The 13,152-nt window shown below is 42.9% G+C and overlaps 1 protein-coding gene across 1 annotated transcript; it reads left to right on the forward strand.

The window, feature by feature from the left end:
• Positions 1–536: 536 nt before the first annotated feature.
• On the forward strand, positions 537–1,572 carry LOC107815815 (ethylene-responsive transcription factor 2-like). Its single transcript, XM_016641452.2, has one exon. It carries the CDS (start codon positions 630–632, stop codon positions 1,473–1,475), a length of 846 nt encoding a protein of 281 aa, XP_016496938.1. The 5' UTR covers positions 537–629; the 3' UTR covers positions 1,476–1,572.
• The last annotated feature ends 11,580 nt before the right edge of the window (positions 1,573–13,152 follow it).

Raw genomic sequence — 13,152 nt, forward strand, 5'->3', positions numbered from 1 at the left:
GTTTCGTATTAGAGTTCTAAAAGTAAAAAATAAAAAAAATTAGATAGTGATCTCTTCTTCTTTAGTGAATCCTACACAGTGAACAACCAAAAAGAAAAATAATATTTGCGATAAATCATATATTGTAAGAATTTCTATTCTATAAATATTGTTTAAAACAACATGTTATCATAACATTCTATAAAGTGATTTAGTGACTAATGAAGTGCTTGAGAATCATGATTTTCAAATTCAAATCTTAACAAAAGCAATAAAATACCAAATAATTCGTGCAATTTGTACAAGACTTGATAAGGAACTCCCAAATTATAAAGATATATAGTAGAAAGGGAGGTAGCAACCAAGGGTGTGGGGTAAGTCATGGTCCAGATGTCTACTGCGGCAAAAAGCGGCTCAGTAACAGAAAACGACAATTCAATTAATCAACTTAGACGTCAATAACCTATAATTTTATCCAGTGTTTCCAAATAAACCACGTGATTGAAAGCTTCTCTCCTCTAAAAAAAACTTAGAATTTTTCTCCGTTTAGAAGGTTCAAGGAAGCTCAAAATCCCCTCGGCAAAATCTAACAATCTTTTCAACAAACAATACTTTAATCATTACAATCATGTTCATTCTCCCACCCGTGCATGTACCATTTCTCATATAAATATACCCCCATTCCTTTCCTCAATAAATCTCACAAGTCACAACTTCCTCTGTTTTCTCTGCAATTCATTCTCAACAAAAGAAAGAAAATTCATTACCAAATTAAAGATTTTTTCATGATGTATGGGAATTGTGAATTCGAAAATGATTTTGCCATTCTTGAATCAATTCGGCTTCACTTATTTGAAGACTGGGAAACACCATTAACAAGCTCCGACAATTCAACAACCTCGGATTTGAGCAGAAGCAACAGCATTGAGTCCAACATGTTTCCTAATTGCTTGTCCGATGAATTTGATGCAGCAGATACGTTTCTTTATGATATCCTTAATGAAGGCGTTGGCTATGGATTTCAGCCAGCTTCTGATTTTACAAACCCCAATGTTAAATTGGAACCTGAAATATGGAATTTACCGGAGTTTGTCGCACCTCCGGAGACGGCGGCGGAGGTGAAAATGGAACCACCAGTAGTGATGACGGCGCCGCCGCCTCAGAAGGCAAATCATTATAGGGGCGTGAGAGTGAGGCCGTGGGGGAAGTTTGCAGCGGAAATTAGGGATCCGGCGAAGAATGGGGCAAGGGTGTGGCTGGGTACGTATGAGACGGCGGAGGACGCAGCGTTGGCATACGACAAGGCGGCGTTTCGCATGCGGGGGTCACGTGCATTGATTAATTTCCCGTTGAGGGTTAATTCTGGTGAACCTGAACCCATTAGAGTTGGTTCGAAACGATCATCAATGTCGCCGCAGCATTCTTCTTCGTCGTCGGCGTCGTCGCCGAAGAGGAGGAAGAAGGTATCTCAAGGGACGGAGCTAACGGTGTTATAGGTCCCAACTGGGTTCTGTGTAGTGATTAAGAAAAATAGAATTAGTCGAGGGAATTTGTTTTTTACTTGGCTGAAGTAATGAATTTGTTATTTATTTATTTTTTGACTGTGGTTGAAATTGAATCAATCATATATCTATGGGCATTAACGATCATATTAATGGAAGATAATTATCCAAAAGGCATTATTGAGATATTGAGAAAAGATAAATGGTCAAACTTAGAGTTCGGAACCTAAATATTGTGTGTTTGGACTCAAAACACACAAATAAGTCTATTAAAAAAAACGATATTTATATATATAGCGTGCAACAACAACACGTTATATATTAACGGTAACGTCTGCCGTTAAGTATAGCGTCTTGTTGTTACATGCTATATGTGTCAGACGATTTGACTTCTCATATAGCGTGTTCAAATTAAACGCTATATATAACGTTTTCAAATCATACGCTATATATAGCGTTTAATTTGAACTCGTCTTCTTCCTCGACAGCCCTTCCCCATTTTTCTTACAAACCATCCCTGCTCCTGGTCCCCCACCCCCAACTGCTCGCCCGTCTAAAAAAAAAATTGTGGGCCCTTCCCGTCACACAAAAGGTCAGGAACGTAGGTCCTACATCGTAGTAGAGCATTCTGGACTCGTGGTTTATCTCATTCGTCTTCAAATTTTCATGCAATACACACACAACATCGAGGTATTTCGATTTATTTTATGTCCAAACTTCTATAATAATGTATATCACTGCCTATTGAATGTGTTTCCATGTCCTTTTGTGTTGTATTTGCAAAACTAGTATGTTATAATTATCCGGACTTAGATATTAGTGTAAAATTTAGATTTAATTTTTTATGTTAATATAAGTATTTAGATATTAGTATTTCTATGTCATTATGTGTTTTTTATTTGTGAATCTAGTATTGTTGTAGCTATTTTTTTTAATGTTATGTGATTAAAATATATATATGTTGTTTATATTTAGTTTATTTATTAGCGTAGTAAAATGTAGAAACTTTTAGCGTAGTAAACTGTATAGTATTTTAGCGTAGAATCCTTGTAGTTTAAGTAATTTTAGAATGGTAGATGAAAATATATACTTTGTATAAATTTAGAATTTAAATTATAAAACAAACACACACACAAAATAATCGAAAAATTAAATTTGACATACATAAATATTCACGATAGTTTGGTGCTACTAGGCCTTAAATATAGAGCCTGGAACCCAATTGTTACATATACTTTGTACAATTAAATCTCTAAAAAAGTTTAGAATTTAAATTATAAAACAAACACACACAAAATAATCGAAAAATTAAATTTGACATACATAAATATTCACGATAGTTTGGTGCTACTGGGCCTTAAATATAGAGTCCGAAACCCACTTGTTACATATACTTTGTACAATTAAATCTCTAAAAAAATTAGAATTTAAATTATAAAACAAACACACACAAAATAATCGAAAAATTAAATTTGACATACATAAATATTCACGATAGTTTGGTGCTACTGGGCCTTAAATATAGAGTCCGAAACCCAATTGTTACATATACTTTGTACAATTAAATCTCTAAAAAAATTAGAATTTAAATTATAAAATAAACACACACAAAATTATTAAAAAAATAAAATTGACACACATAAATATTCATGAAAATTTGGTGCTACTGGGCCTTAAATATCGAGCCTGGAACCCAATTGTTATATATACTTTGTACAATTAAATCTCTAAAAAAATTTAGAATTTAAATTATAAAACAAACACACAAAATTATTAAAAAACTAAAATTGACACACATAAATATTCATTAAAATTTGGTGCTACTGGGCCTAAAATATCGAGTCTGGACCCAAATTGTTAAATATACCTTGTACAATTTAATAATTAACATACAATTAATGTTGTTTAATTTACAGTTGACGACATGGACGCGCTTATACATCCCGGCCCTTACTCTCGTGAGCTATTAGTGCTTCAGGGTGATCATAGGTCCGCCCATATATGGAATGGAGAGTTACTTTCCCAGACTCTCTGCGCTAGGAGAGTGGACGACCCGTGGGATTTTCTTCATGACAGAGTTCTCCACGAGCGTGTAGTCCATCGCCTCCAGGCCACGGGATTCTATACGATTTTTGAGATCGGTCAGATATAGGTTGATTGGGCGTTGACCACGACGTTGATTGAGCGGTGGAGGCCGGAGATGCATACTTTTCATTTGCCCATTGGCGAGGCTACCGTCACGCTACAGGACGTTGAGGTTTTATATGGCCTGCCCGCGGATGGCATGGCCGTTTCACTGCCTATTGCTATGAGATATATGTCGCGTGATCATTATTTGGACATGCTGTATCAGCTCACTGGTTCCAGGCCTCAGGACGAGGCTGCATCGTCTGGTGCTAGTCGGTTGGCTTTGACCCCTATTAGACAGCACCTGGAGCTACTCCACCCCGATATCACTGACGATACAGATGAGGAGCATATCACCCATTATACGAGGTTGTTGTTGCTTCTTCTATTTGGAGGGGTCTTGTTCCCTAATACTTCTTGAAACCTCGTCAGTCTTAGATTTTTGCATCATCTTCAGCTGCTGGATGAGTTACCCTATTACAGCTGGGATGCTGCTGTTCTCGGCTACATGTATAGGCAGATGTGTCGGGCGAGCATGGCCACTCAGAGAGATGTTTGTGGTTTTATGCCGCTTCTACAGGTGACAACATATTTCAGTAAAGTGTTCATCATTTCCAACTTTACCTAGCTAGACTTTATCTTAACCATTACGTCAACTTTGTATGTTAGGTTTGGGCATGGGAGCGGTTTTTGCAGTTTCAGCCACCGCGACCACAATTACCTCCTACTGTAGCACCTCCGTTTCTCCCTCTAGCCAGGAGGTAGGTTCTCCGCCATAGACTATTACGAGAGTATGATGCTCATCATAATCTCCCCCTTTGCAAGGATGTGTTGGATCTGCTGGAGGGCGCACAGATAAATATGTATCTAAACTTACCTTGTGTGGATTAACTTAGTGTTGCGCATACTCACGTTTCATGTTCTTATTTGATAGTTCATCTGGACGCCATACAACGAGGATTTGATAGTTTCCCTGCCACCTTATTGCTCGGCTGGTCGACATATTTGGAGCACTTCTGCTCCACTCATATGCCTTGATATTGTGGAGCATCATGCCTCGGAACGGGTACTTCGACAGTTTGGCCGCCCACTGTATATATCGAGGGTGCCTATATGGGAGCCTACGCATTATCAGAGGGATGATCGTAGCCGGGCGGACGACGCATTTATGGCATGGTTAGTCGGGCAGATCTAGAGTTGGGACCATCGAGAGGAGATGATTCCGCCCCACATACATGGGACCAGGAGGTGGATATTCAGAGGTATATGTCTTGGTACCGACACGTCACCCGACTTTTTATCGAGAACCATATTAATCAGGCTGGCGATCGGTACGTTCCATACGCCGTGCGACACGAGGCCCTGGTATGTTTTCTATTTTTTTTCATCATATAACAATATTTTAGTGCAATATACGTACTTTATATTAACCATATTAATCAGGCTGGCGATCGGTACGTTCCATACGCCGTGTGACACGAGGCCCTGGTATGTTTTCTATTTTTTTCATCATATAACAATATTTTAGTGCAATATACGTACTTTATATTTTATACGTTGTGCAGGCTATTGGACTATACACAGTCTACCAGATGGGACTGCAGATGCAGGATTATATCGGAGATCCTGCGGATGCCTTGCAGGATTATAGCCGTCGATTTGTAGAGGTGGCTGCCCGGACACTGCAGCGAGCCCGGGAGGATCAATGTTTGACTCACATTCCTGATTATATGGAGCCAGATCAGTACAAGCGAGGTCCTGGTATGGCACGAGGTGGTGGTGCCCGACGAGGCGGGGGTGCCGGACGACGTGGTGGTGGTCCCCAGCAAAGGGGAGTTGAGGCCCCTGCTGATTATGTTCCTGCCGATATGCCGGGTGGCCTTGGGACGGATCTCACTCTAGGGACTTCGCAGGTGACCCTGTCAGGTCAATTATTGATCACGGGCACGCAGTTTTCTGGAGTTGATTGGGATACATACTTTCCAGGCCCGTCTACCATTGTTGAGGACCGGCCAATCCGAGATTTAAGTGGTGGGCGCCGGCTGAGTTATGGTTCATCAACACATTCGTAGGTATAGTTTTCATAACGTATTGAATTATAATTTGTCTTTTTTTTCCATAACTTTGTTTATTTCCTTTTTAAGGCTGAACGCAATTTTGACATGGTTGCCACTGATGATTACATTCAAGAGCCCGAGGAAATAGTGGTACGACAATTCAAATTGTTCTGACGAATTATATACTTTGCTATTCAAAGCTTTTGACTCTTATGCAGGTTTCTACTGGACTGACGGCCTCTTCTACTGATCCTGTCAGCACCACTGATGTTCATGCAGTGGCGCATCCGGCTATAAGGCGACGATTTGATGATGATGATCCTGATAGCGTCCTGTGACGACCCAAAGGGTCATCACCGGCCTCTAATTGAATTTTGTGTCTCCGAGGCCTTGAAAACCTCATTTAGGGTTGTCTCGATTTGCGTCCGCAGACCGGGCGTATAGCCGGAAATCTTAAACTTGAAATTCTGTGAAAAATGCTAAGTTTTGATATTAAAATGAATAAATTTGATTTCGGTCAACATTTTGGGTAAATGGACCCGTGATTTGACGATCTCGGAAGGTCCGTAGGAAAATATGGGACTTGGGCATATGCCCGGAATCGGATTCCGAGGTCCCAAGCCCGAGAAATGAATTTTTGAGTGAAATTGTTTTCTTGAAATAATTAAGGAAATTGGAAATGAAATTTGATTAGAAGACTATGGTATCGGGACCGTATTTTGGTTCCGATGCCCGATACAAGTCTTAGATATGTTTTGAATCACTCCTGTAAAGTTTGGTTAAAAACGGACGTCGTTTGACATGATCTGGACCCTAATCGGAAAATTGATGTTTAAAAGGAAATCTTAGAAAAATTCATTGATCTTGAGGCTTAATTCGATGTTCATGATGTTATATTGATGATTTGATCACAGGAATATGTTCGTAGAGTGTTTTTGAGGTAGTGTGCATACTTGGGTTAGAGCTTCGAGGGCTCGGATGAGTTCCGAGTAGGTTCTGGGATGTTGTAGGCTTAAAAGACCAGATGTTGCAGGTTCAGGAAAATATTGCAGGCCTCTGAACCCTCTAGTGCAGCCCGCGAGGAATCGCGTGCGGCCGCGGAGGGGACAGCGCGGCCGCGGTCGCCTTTGCGCGGTCCGCGGTGGGTGCTGTGCGGCCGCGGTCAGCTTTGCGCGGTCCGCGCGGGGCAAAGATCCGCAGGTCTTCAGGAAGAGCCAGCGCGGCCGTGATCGGCTTAGCGGGGTCCGCGGTGGGGGCTTCAGAGGGGTATACGTTCACGTGAATTTCAGTTATTTTTACACTTTTCAAAACCCCAAAACATAAGAGGCGATTTTCTAAATAACTTTTCTTCTCCAAAACGATTGGTAAGTGATTTCTAACTCATTTTCTTCACTCCTTAACATCTTTTAACATGATTTCAACTTAAAATCAAAGATTTTCATGGGGGAAAATGGGTGTTTAGGGTAGAACCTAGGTTTTTCTAAAAATTGGGGATTTGGACCTCAATTTGGGGTCCGATTTCAAAAAAAATTATACATTTGGATTCGTGGGGGAATGGGTAAACGGGTTTTGGTCCAAACCTCGGGTTTCGACCACGTGGACCCGGGGGTAATTTTGACTTTTTGAGTAAAACTCTGGGAAAACTCATTTTCATGCATTGGGATTGATTCATTTAGCACTTATTGATGTAATTAAGTAACTAGTGACTATATTCGAGCGGATTGGTGGTAGAATCAAGGGGTAAGGCTATAATTGAGGTTTGAGTGGTGTTCAAAGCTTCGAGGTAAGTGTTTGGTCTAACCTTAGCTTGAGGGATTAAGAGTTGAGTCTTATTTGCTACGTGTTAATTGTTGAGTACGATGTATAGGCATGGTGACGAGTATCTATACGTGGGTATCTAGTATGACCGTGAGTACTTATATTACGGATATTCTGATTTTGTTGTATCTTCCATTCCTTAATGATGATTTTCTATATAGTGTAACAAGCATGTGAAAGAAATTTTGATCCCTGCACTTCGAGGAGTGTTGGCTCGAGTTATAATACGAATTGTGAAAGTGTACGAGATGATTGAACCCCTATAGAGCGTTGGCTCAGGTGGTAAAGTGAGATGAGAAGTGAAAATGAAAGAAAGAGAAAGAATTATTAAATTGCTCCCTTGCTGGGATGTTTGTTGTTTTGTTGATTATCTCCCTTGCCGGGAAGCTGAGAATATTGATATTGTTCCCTTGTCGGGAGTTAACTACTTAATTGTGTTCCCTTGCAGGGATTTCTACCATTATTTTTCTACTCCCTTGCCCCTTTGTTTGTGATTGTTGTTTGGGTGAGGAAAAGTGTTAAAGCACGAAGGGTGATGCCGTGCATTGTTTGCTATTGTGAGGAAAGAGTGTAACGCACGAAGGGAGATGTCGTGCTGCACGATGTACCATTCCGTGCCGATTTTATTGATTATATGGTGAGGAAAGAGAGTAAAAGCACGAAGGGTGATGCCGTGCATATTTTTATTACATGATTGTTTTGGTGAGGAAGAGAGTAAAAGCACGAAGGGTGATGTCGTGCATATTTTTATTACATGATTGTTTTGGTGAGGATGAGAGTAAAAGCACGAAGGGTGATGCCGTGCATTTGTTGATCCCTGATTCCTTGTTGATATCCGAGTTATGTTGTTTCTTTCATTACTTGTTGTTATTTGTTTTACTTTGATGTTATAGATTCCCATACCCTATTTGCCTTGTGGTTGTTGTTTGGGTGAGGAAGAGCGTAAAGCACGAAGGGTGATGCCGTGTATTGTTTTGGTGAGAATGAGAGTAAAAGCACGAAGGGTGATGCCGTGCAAATTGTTGACTTCTGATTCTTGTTGATATTCTGGCTTTTTTGTTTCTTTCTTTTATTAAGGTTTTCTATTTGGAACTGTTACCTCCCCACAGCATGTTTCCCCTTCCCACATTGACTGATTATTTCCTGTATTTCTTTTCTGTTGTACATATGGATATTTGAACTGCACAGGTTATTTGGAGTCTGGTCCTAGCCTTATTACTACTTCAACGAGGTTAGGCTAGACACTTACCAGCACATGGGGTCGGTTGTGCTGATACTACACTCTGTGCTCTTTTGCACAGATCCAGGTCTTGGACAGCAGCAGTAGCGCGGGGGCCAGTTTTTAGTCCAGTGAGACGCTAAGGTAGCCTTGCAGGCATCCACAGGCCCGACATCTTCTCTATCTTTTATTCCAGTCTGTTATCTCCTGTATTTCGAGACAAACAACTTATTTTTTTTCTTTCAAACGGTTGTATTTAGTACTCTTAGAAGTTCGTGAGTAATGTGACACCAGTTCTTGGGTAAAGGCATATGTTGATTCTCGCATTATGGTTTCGTATTCTTTAATTTAAGTCTTCCGCATAATTATTTAAATTCTGTTGCTTTCATGTTGTCACTGATAATTGTTAAAAGGAGAAACTGTTAATGAAGTAAGCAGTTAAGGATTGGCTTGCCTAGCTAGCATTAGTAGGCGCTATCACGACTCCCGAGGGTAGGAAATATGGGTCGTGACAGGTTGGTATCAGAGCCCTAGGTTGCACAGGTCTCACAACTCACGAACAAGCTTAGTAGAGTCTGAGAGATCGGTATGGAGACGTCTGTATCTATCCCCCGGAGGCTACAGAGTTAGGAAAATCTCACTTTTGTTCTTTCTTGTCGTGCGGATTTGTTCCCCAAATGCTAATTGAACTTCTACTCTGTTCTTCGCAGATGGAGAGAACACGCGCTTCCTCATCTACCGCTCAGCAGCCCGAGCCCCCTGCAGCAGCTCCCACTAGGGGCAGAGGACGTTGCCGAGGCCATGCTGGAGGCCGAGGTAGGGGCAGAGCTCAGCCCCGAGCAGCAGCACCAGTGGCGGAGCCTCAGGTTGATTTTGAGGAGGTGGTTCCGGCCCCAGCAGTTCCAGTGGGCCCATCTCAGGTCCCAGAAGGGTTCATTGCCACCCTAGTTCTTCAGGATGCTCTGGTCCGATTGGTAGGCCTCATGGAGAGTGTCACCCGAGCAGGTTTGCTTCCAGTAGCACCAGCCATTTCTCAGGCTGGAGGAGGGGCTTAAACTCCTGCTACGCGCACTCCAGAGCAGGTAGCTCCCCAGGTTCAGATTCTAGCGGTTCAACCAGCTGTGGTGGTCTAGCCGGGTGGAGTAGCTCAGACCGGCGATGGAGCGACTATGTCCGCCGATGATTTGTGGAGGCTGGATAGGTTTACCAAGCTCTTCACTTCTACATTTAGCGGTGCATCTACTGAGGATCCCTAGGATTTTTTGGATAGTTGTCACGAGGTTCTTCGGAACATGGGGATCGTTGAGACCAATGGAGTTGATTTTTCTACCTTTCGTCTGTCTGGATCCGCCAAGACTTGGTGGAGGGATTATTGCTTAGCTAGACCGGCCAGTTCGTCATCTTTAACTTGGGAGCAGTTCACAGCGTTATTTTTGGAGAAGTTTCTCCCCGTGACTCAGAGAGAGGCCTTTCAGAGGCAGTTTGAGCGCCTCCAGCAGGGTTCCATGATGGTCACCCAGTATGAGACCAGGTTCATCGATCTAGCTCGCCATGCTCTTGTCATACTCCTCACCGAGAGAGAGAGGGTGAGGAGGTTTATTGATGGTCTTATTCAGTGGATTCGTCTTCAGATGGACAAGGAGGCCGGGAGTGAGATCACTTTCCAGGAAGCGGCCAATGTGGCCCGCAAGGTTGAGATGGTTCTATCACAGGGACGTGGTCATGGGTCGGATAAGAGGCCTCGTCATTCAGGTAGATTCAATGGTACCTCGTCTGGAGGTAGAGATTCATATGGTAGATGTCATCCTCCTAGGCCCTTTCAGTCAGCTCTTCAGGTCTCTCATGGTACTTCAGGTGGTCGTGGTTCTCAGACGCATTATTCTAATCAGCAGCCTTACAGTGCACCACTAGCTCCCATCAGTGCACCACTACTTCAGAGTTTCCGAGGTAGTCATTCAGGTCGACAGGGCCAACAGTTTCAGCAGCCGAGGGCTTGTTACACTTGTGGTGATCTGGGTCACATTGCCAGGTTTAGCCCTTGAGCACCGGGTAGCTCTCAGCATCAAGGTTCTCGTGTGATGGTATAGGCACCAGGTGTTCCACAGCCCACCCAGCTAGTTAGGGGTGGGGGTAGAGGTGCTAGAGGTGGAGGTAGAAGTCCTAGAGGTGGAGCTCAGGCCGCCAGAAGTGGAGGCCAGCCAGCAGCAGGCCATCCCAGAGCGGTAGTTCAGGGTGGTGGGGCCCAGCCCCGATGCTACGCCCTTCCAGCTAGGCCCGAGGCTGAGGCTTCAGATGCAGTTATTACAGGTACTATTCTGGTTTGTGATAGAGATGCTTCAGTGTTATTTGATCCAAGGTCTACGTATTCGTATGTATCCTCTTATTTTGCATCGTACCTGGTCATGCCTAGTGAGTCATTGAGTGTCCCTATTTACGTATCTACACCGATAGGTGATTCTATCGTGGTCGATCGAGTCCATCGCTCTTGTATTGTGGTGATTGGGGGTCTTGAGACCCGTGTTGATTTATTGCTTTTAGACATGGTCGACTTCGACGTTATTTTAGGAATGGACTGGTTATCACCTTACCATGCTATTTTGGACTGTCATGCCAAGACTGTGACCTTAGCTTTACCGAGTATGCCTCGTTTAGAGTGGAGAGGGACTCCTGGTCATTCTACCCAAAGTGTTATTTCGTATGTGAAGGCTCGGTGTATGGTTGAGAAGGGGTGCTTGGCCTATTTGGCTTATGTTCATGATTCTAGTGCGAAGGTCCCTTCTATTGATTTTGTGCCCATTGTTCGGGAGTTTCCTAAGATTTTTCCCTCAGACCTGCTGGGTATGCCACCCTATAGGGATATCGACTTTTGCATTGATTTGGCTCCGGGCACCCAGCCCATTTCTATCCCGTCATACCGTATGGGCCCGCCTGAAATGAAAGAATTGAAGGAGCAGTTACAGGACTTGCTTGAAAAGGATTTTATTAGACCCAGTGTTTCGCCTTGGGGTGCGTTGGTATTGTTTGTTAAGAAAAAGGATTGTTCGATGAGGATGTATATTGATTACCGGCAGTTGAACAAGGTCACGATCAAGAATAAGTATCCACTTCTGAGGATTGATGATTTGTTCGATCAGCTTCAGGGTGCCAAGGTATTTTCAAAGATTGACTTGAGATCTGGCTGCCATCAGTTGAGGATTAGGGCATCCGATGTCCCTAAGACAACATTCCGCACTCGGTACGGGCATTTTGAGTTCTTGGTCATGTTATTCGGGTTGACAAATGCCCCGGCAGTTTTTATGGATTTGATGAACCGAGTGTTCAGGCCTTATTTGGATTCATTTGTAATCGTCTTCATTAATGATATTTTGATATATTCTCGCAGCCGGGAGGAGCACAAGCAGCAGCTCAGAGTGGTTCTTCAAACTCTAAAGGATAGTCAATTATATGCTAAGTTTTTGAAGTGTGAGTTCTGGTTGAGTTCGGTTGCATTTCTAGGTCATATTGTATCCGTAGAGGGTATTTAGGTTGATCTGAAGAAGAATGAGGCGGTCAAGAACTGGCCTAGACCAGCATCAGCTACAGAGATTCAGAGTTTCTTGGGATTAGCAGGCTACTATCGTCGGTTCGTTAAGGGGTTTTCATCCATTGCAGCCCTGATGACCAGGTTGACTCAGAAAAGTGCCCAGTTCAGATGGTCAAACGAGTGTGAGGTGAGCTTTCAGAGGCTTAAGACAGCTCTGACTACGGAAATGTTGTTAGTCATGCCTACAGGTTTAGGACCTTACATCGTTTATTGTGATGCATCTCGCATTAGGCTTGGTGCAGTATTGATGCAGGATGGCAAGATCATTGTCTATTCTTCGAGGCAGTTGAAGATTCATGAGAAGAACTACCTAGTGCATGATTTAGAGTTGGCGTCCATTGTTCACGCATTGAAGATTTGGAGGCATTATCTGTATGGCGTGGCATGTGAGGTGTTCACCGATCACAAGAGTCTTCAGTATTTGTTCAAACAAAAGGAATTGAATTTGAGGCAGAGGAGGTGGTTGGAGTTGTTGAAGGATTATGATATAACTATCTTATATCACCCGAGAAAGGCTAACGTGGTGGCCGATGCTTTGAGTAGAAAGTCAGCCAGTATGGGTAGTCTTGCTTATATTCCAGTCGGTGAGAGGCCGCTTGCTTTGGATGTTCAGGCTTTGGCCAATCGATTTGTGAGGTTGGATATTTCTGAGCCTAGTCGAGTATTAGCTTGCACGGTCGCTCGTTCTTCGTTATTGGAGCGTATTCGTGATCGGTGTTTGATGATCCCCATTTGTGTGTCCTTAGAGACACGGTGTAGTGTGGAGGTGCCAAGCAGGTTACCTTAGGTGATGATGGAGATCTGAGATTGCAGGGTCGAGTTTGTGTGCCTAATGTAGATGGGCTTCGAGAGTTGATCTTAGAGGAG

Source organism: Nicotiana tabacum, chromosome 1 (genome assembly GCF_000715075.1).
Source record: "Nicotiana tabacum cultivar K326 chromosome 1, ASM71507v2, whole genome shotgun sequence".
Taxonomy (NCBI): Eukaryota; Viridiplantae; Streptophyta; class Magnoliopsida; order Solanales; family Solanaceae; genus Nicotiana; species Nicotiana tabacum.